Here is a 6,738-nt window from a genome sequence, read left to right as displayed (position 1 = left end):
TTATCCACCCTATTACCTACCCTTACAACGAACAACCAGGCAGCCTTTAGATAACAAATGGATGCTAGTAACCATGATATGGTAGGAGTTCTTGCCAGAGAAATGAATACCATTTTTTTCACCTAATACAGAATGTAAACAGGACTAACAATGATAATGCCCAAACATACCAACAATTGTCAGCGCAGATGGGACTAATAGCAGATTTCCTAGGCGCCCCTTAATCCTCTGTTCGATGCAGACCAAACCAAGTTACAATCCAGGAAGAAGAACCAACTATAAATCAGGTTCGACCACCTAGACAAGCACCTGACGAAAGGGTCATGGGGGCAAGATTAGAACAGCATCCAGTTCGACAGGAAGTCCCTGAAGAACAACCTAGGAGAGTAATGATGGTTAATAGAGACCAGGATGCAGACGAAGTAATTCATAGGGTTAGGCAAGAAAACATGATGGAAAATAACTTAACTACTATGATAGAGAGAGTCATGGCCCAGAATGGTCTGAATACAAGACTTCGACGACCAAATTATACCTCTCCTTTATCAAAATACGTCCTACAAACTGAATTACCAAAGGGTTGTAAAATCCCTAAGTTCACAAAATTCTCAAGGGTAGTGAATCCACTATAGAACACATAGCCAAATACATGATTGAGGCAGGGTATTTGGCGAACAGTGAGAACCTAAGAATGAAATATTTCCCCAATTCTTTAACGAAGAATGCCTTCACGTGGTTTACAACTTTGCCACCAAATTCCAAATACTTGGCCTCATTTGGAGAGATTATTTCATGAACAATTCTACATGGGCCAAACTAAGATAAGTCTTAAGGAATTAGCCAGTATTAAAAGAAAATTCACTGAACCTATAGATGATTATCTGAATAGGTTCCGTTTGTTGAAATCTAGATGCTTTACAGTAGTGCCTGAACATGAATTGGTCGAAATGGACGCTGGAGGGTTAGACTATTCCATTAGGAAAAAGTTAGATACCCAGTATCTAAGAGATATGGCCCAATTAGCAGACAGGGTTCGACAGGTCGAACGTTTTAAAGCTGAAAAGGCCAGAGCGAATAAGAATTATAAGAAAGAAAGGGTTGCTTATGTCAAAGTCGAAGATGGGGAGTCTGAAATCTCTAATGACCCTTATGGTCTCGAGGAATTCAAAGTAGATTTGGATGAATTAAAAGAAGCACCACCTTATGCTTCTAAATTACTTACACCTGCGAATGGCAGGAACCCTGTCGAAACTAAAAAGAATGATAGATTTTCTAAAAAGACTTACACATTTGATGTTACCAAATGTGATGAAATCTTAGATTTATTAGTAAAAGATGGTCAAATGATAGTGCCTCCTAATACCAAAATTCCTCCGTTAGAACAACGGAAGAAAAGAGGCTTATGTAAATATCACAATTTTTTAGGCCATAAAACCTCACAATGCTTTCTTTTCAGGGATCTTATTCAGAATGCAATTAAGGATGGCCGCCTCAAGTTCGCTGACAGGGGGAGAAACCAGATGAAGGTTGACGCTGACCCCCTCAACGTTGCTGACACAAATTATGTTGAACCTGTCGAAATCACCATGATTGACATGGTGGAAGTGGAGGTTGTGAAGGAAACAGGAACTGAAGGCTATGTGCTAGTTGGAAAACAGGCTACTGATGGCCTAAATAATGATGTTCCCTTTGGAATTTCTGTCGAAAGTGAACAGGTTGCTGATGTCGAACCAAAGGCCACTGAAGGTCTTAATGGAAAGGCAACTGAGGCTACTGAGGGCCTAAGGAAGAAATTTGAGGAAATTTCAATCGCTGATGGTGCCAATCTAGGTGTCAACATGGTGGATCTGAACCACCCCCCCCCCCCCCCCAGAGATGGAGGAAGTGGAGAGGTGTCTGAAGATAGAGCAAGAGGGAATGCAGTTTGGCTATCCCAAATCCAATAAGAGCCTACGTGAATACCTTTGGAGGTGTCACAAAAGAAATTCTGACATGTTGTTGTGCCCAAGGTGTAGCATCATGATGTGTCGAAGGGTGGATGAGGACTATGAAAGATGGCAACGAACTAAGACTGAGAGAAATTGGAGAAAGGAAAGCCAACTACTAAAGGTGTATCCCAAGCCTGGAGAAAGCCTTCTTGGTTTTATTGTGCGTTGCTACAAGTACGAAATAGAATGCTTGGTGTATCCCAGATGTGGGGAAGTTTACAACAGGGAATTGGCTAAAGCGTTCGAGAGAATTCCATCTAACCAAGGTTGGGATGGACACGGAGGTAACTCGAATATGTACATATTCGACAAGAGGGGAGTTCCTATGAGGCAAGATAACCCTCACCCAAGGGCGAAAAGAGTTACGTTTAAGCTTCCGGCAAAAGTCCTTGAGGACAAATGGACTCAGGTGGGGTCGAAGAAGGGAAAGTGGAAAAGTTTTGAGGATAGAGGAAGAACCTCTTGGACTTATAGAAAACAGTTCCAGGCATCTAAGAGAGAGGCTATCAGACTGGAGAACTACAAAGGAAAGAATCCCATGTCAAGGTCCTAGTGGAGAAGACATCAGAGGTTGAGGAAGGCTGAAAGAGAGATGACTTCGAGGAAGATTTGAGAATCCAGCAACAGCAAGGTCCCCTCAAATGTTACAAATTCGACCAAACCCCCTGTAGGAAGGAAGTTGTTTTCATCTGAAAACAAAAACACAAATCAGAAAGTTCAGGAGGAACAAATAAGGGAGGAAGAAATGCTCACTGACGACTTTGAGTCCGACGGAGTGTCGTCTGTTAATATAAATTGCAATGTGGTATCCATCTAGAGAGAAGATGGTGCAGTAGAAAATGTTGAAGTTGACCCAAGTTACTTCATGGCGGAAGTGAACCATGTAGATAAGAAGAACTTCGACAGGAACTTGGCTCATATAGGACCATGCCACCCAGCTGAAGACATCTACTCCCCAAATAAAAATGCTTTGTATTTCTTGACTCTACATCCCAATGGCTTTCATGGGATAGGGAAATTATGGGGGACCCAGAAGAAGGGGAATCATCTGAAGTACGGCCAACAGGCTGGGATGAAGACCTGGATTATGCCTGAGTCTTCTTTTTTCGAAAAGATTTCGGCCTACATGGCTAAGAACAAAAGAAAATCAACTCTCGAAGCCGAGATAACTAACATGGCTGACGAAGCCACATATGGTGAAATTTATAATGCAGGACCTGGGGAGTACTTTAAACCAAAACCCCCTGACGAACAAGTGCCTCTGGAATTAACAGACTAGAGGTTAGATGCCATCTATGACGAAAAGCCTCTGGGATTCGAAAAAGATCCAGTGATGTCGAGTGCGAAGATGTTAGCGCAAGATCCCTTTGAAGAAATTGATCTTGGAGATGGGAGCACAAAAAGAATCACCTACATCAGCACTAAACTGAACCCCAAGTTGAAAGTAAGAGTAATTGAACTGCTAAGAGAAAACAAATACTGCTTTGCTTGGGACTACGACGAGATGCCTGGTTTGAAGAGGGAACTGGTCGAATTGAAGCTGCCTATCAAGGATGGCAAGAAGCCCATCAAGCAGACTCCAAGGAGATTCGCCCCAGAGATCCTCTCAAAGATCAAAAAAGAGGTCGAAAGACTTCTTCGATGCAATTTCATCAGGACCACAAGGTATGTCGAATGGATTGCAAACATAGTTCCTGTAATTAAGAAAAATGGCTCTTTAAGAGTATGTATAGATTTTCATGATCTAAATGCAGCAACACCTAAAGATGAGTATCCAATGCCTATGGCAGAGATGCTGGTTGACTCAGCTGCAGGCTATGAATATCTTAGCATGCTTGATGGATATTCTGGCTATAACCAGATTTTCATTGCTGAAGAGGATGTTTCCAAAACAGCCTTTCGATGTCCAGGGGCAATAGGCACTTATGAGTGGATAGTTATGCCCTTTGGTTAAAAAAATGATGGGGCAACATACCAGCGAGCAATGAATTCTATATTCCATGATTATATAGAGACATTTATGCAGTTTTATATAGATGATATTATGATAAAATCTATATCAGACGAAAATCATCTAACCCATCTCAGCCAATCATTCGAAAGAATGAGAAAACATGGCTTAAAGATGAATCCTCTTAAATGTGTATTCTTTGTGCAGGCTGGAGATTTTCTGGGCTTTGTAGTCCATAAAAAGGGGATAGAAATCAATCAGAATAAGACGAATGCTATTATGGAGACCAAAATACCATCAACTAAGAAAGAATTGCAATCATTATTAGGAAAGATAAACTTCCTGAGAAGATTCATCTCAAACTTAAGTGGTCGAACTCAAGCCTTCTCTCCCCTCCTACGCCTGAAACAAGGGAAGTTCGAATGGAATGATGAACATCAAAAGGCATTCGACAAGATCAAGCAGTATCTGACGAATCCTCCTATCTTGTCACCACCATGTGGAAAGAAGCCTATGAGATTGTATATATCAGCTTCTGACACTACTATAGGTAGTATGTTAGCACAAGAGAATGAAGATGGCGTTGAAAGAGCCATTTATTATCTTAGTAGGGTTTTAAATGATGCAGAAACTAGATACACTTCAATAGAAAAGTTGTGTCTTTGTTTGCATTTCTCTTGTACTAAACTCAAGTATTATATAAAACCTATTGATGTATACGTCTCTTCACACTTTGATGTCATTAAGTATATGTTATTGAAGCCAATAATGCACAGTCAAATTGGCAAATGGGTATTAGCCCTCACTGAATACTCTTTAGCCTTTATGCCTTTAAGGGCAATGAAGGGACAAATAGTATCAGACTTTATTGTAGACCATGCAGTGGTCGAAAGTCCTCAACTTCAAGTTGAGTTAAAACCTTGGAGATTATTCTTCGACGGTTCCACTCATAAGGATGGAAGTGGAGTTGGGATCATGATAATTTCTCCTGATGGAATTCCAACAAAACTCAAAAATAGAATCGAAGGTCCCCTTTGTTCTAACAACGAAGCAGAATATGAAGCCCTTATTGCAGGACTTGAGGCTTTGTTGGAATTTGGGGCAACTAGGGTCGAAATTAAAGGAGACTCAGAATTAGTAATTAAGCAACTAACGAAAGAGTACATATGTATAAAAGAAAATTTGATTATGTACTTTGTCATTGCAAATAGGTTGCTCAAAAAATTTGAATATATAGACATAAAACATGTTCCTAGAATAAAAAACCAAGAAGCTAATGACTTAGCACAAATAGCTTCAGGGTATAGAATTTCAAAAGAGAAGCTAGAGGAATTTGTCGAAGTAAGAGGAAAAGCAATGGCTGCCAGATTGTCTCCGACAAATTTGGAAAGCACTAAGTTAGGATATGCTAACAAAGAAGAGTTTGAAGTACTGGCCATTCATACCTTAATGGATACAGATTGGAGGAATCCAATTATTAATTATCTCAAGGACCCTTTAATAGATACAGAAAGAAAAACCAAGTACAGGGCTTCATCTTATGTTTTGATGGGGAATGAATTATTCAAGAAAACCCCTGAAGGGATCCTGTTGAAATGTTTAGGAGAAAATGAGGCGTACTTAGCATTATCTAGTGTACATAGTGGAGCCTGTGGAGCACACCAGGCAGAGCATAAGATGAAATGGTTGCTTTTCAGATATGGAATGTATTGGCCCACCATGTTAAAAGATTGTATAGAGTTTACTAAGGGTTGCCAAGAATGTCAAGTACATGCAGGAATTCAACATGCTCCTGCAAGTGAGCTTCATACAATTATCAAGCTTTGGCCTTTCAGAGGTTGGGCATTAGATCTAATTGGGGAAATTCGACCTACTTCATCCAAAGGTCAAAAGTACATCCTTGTAGGAATTGACTATTTCACTAAATAGGTCGAAGCAGTACCTTTCGTAAATATGGATCAAGAAACTGTCATTGAATTCATTCAAAGGAAAATATTATATAGATTTGGGATCCCATAAAGTATAACAACAGATCAAGGATCAGTTTTTACTGGTCGAAAGATGCAAGAATTTGCAAAGGAAATGGGTTTCAAATTATTAACATCCACACCCTATTATGCTCAAGCCAATGGGCAAGTCGAAGCAGCCAATAAAGTAATAATTGGTTTAATAAAAAAGCATGTAGGGAAGAAGCCAAAAAATTGGCACAAAACTTTAGATCAAGCACTTTGGGCTTGTCGAACCTCCCCTAAAGAAGCTACTAACACTACACCTTTCCAACTTACATTTGGACATGATGCAGTATTACCTGTCGAAATCTACTTGCAATCAGTGAGAATCCAAAGACAAGGAGAAATTCCATTTGACCTATATTGGGAAGTGATGATGAATGAACCGGTTGATTTGGACGAAGAAAGTTTGCATGCATTAGAAGTATTAAGAAGACAGAAGGAGAGGGTAGCAAGAGCATACAATAAGAGGGTCAAAGGTAAAACTTTCATTATGAATGATTTAGTTTGGAAAGTTATATTACCTATGGATCAAAAGAATAAAACATTAGGAAAATGGTCTCCACATTGGGAATGACCTTTTCGAATTTTAAAAGCATTTTCAAATAATGCATACGAAATAGAAGAACTAGCAGAGGATCGAAGAATCCTAAAAGTAAATGGGAAATACTTAAATAAGTATAAACCATTTGTGCATGAATTTAAATCATAACAACGTAGTAAGCAAAGAACTATCATAGCCAAGATGGTGAATATATTTAAAACTTCAAATTTTGCCAAGATGGCTTTG

General features: G+C 39.5%; 1 protein-coding gene across 1 annotated transcript; it reads left to right on the top strand.

Annotated features, from left to right (window-relative positions):
• The first annotated feature begins 3,321 nt into the window (after nucleotides 1–3,321).
• LOC127093327 (uncharacterized) lies at nucleotides 3,322–6,525 on the top strand. The gene is made up of 5 exons (XM_051032240.1): nucleotides 3,322–3,544; nucleotides 3,743–3,870; nucleotides 4,147–4,489; nucleotides 4,568–5,737; nucleotides 6,125–6,525. The coding sequence occupies exons 1-5, from the start codon at nucleotides 3,322–3,324 to the stop codon at nucleotides 6,523–6,525; spliced, it is 2,265 nt and encodes a 754-aa protein (XP_050888197.1).
• Nucleotides 6,526–6,738: the final 213 nt, after the last annotated feature.

This window comes from Lathyrus oleraceus, chromosome 1 (genome assembly GCF_024323335.1).
Source record: "Lathyrus oleraceus cultivar Zhongwan6 chromosome 1, CAAS_Psat_ZW6_1.0, whole genome shotgun sequence".
In the NCBI taxonomy this organism is placed as follows: domain Eukaryota; kingdom Viridiplantae; phylum Streptophyta; class Magnoliopsida; order Fabales; family Fabaceae; genus Lathyrus; species Lathyrus oleraceus.
This window is presented reverse-complemented; position numbering and strand designations above follow the sequence as displayed.

Coding starts and splice junctions, on each gene's coding strand:
- LOC127093327 (XM_051032240.1), top strand. CDS start 3,322: ATGTCGAGTGCGAAGATGTTAGCGCAAGATCCCTTTGAAGAAATTGAT. Junction 3,545..3,742: donor GAAGCTGCCTATCAAGGATG/GCAAGAAGCCCA, acceptor ATCTAAATGCAG/CAACACCTAAAGATGAGTAT. Junction 5,738..6,124: donor AATTCAACATGCTCCTGCAA/GTGAGCTTCATA, acceptor AAAAGCATGTAG/GGAAGAAGCCAAAAAATTGG.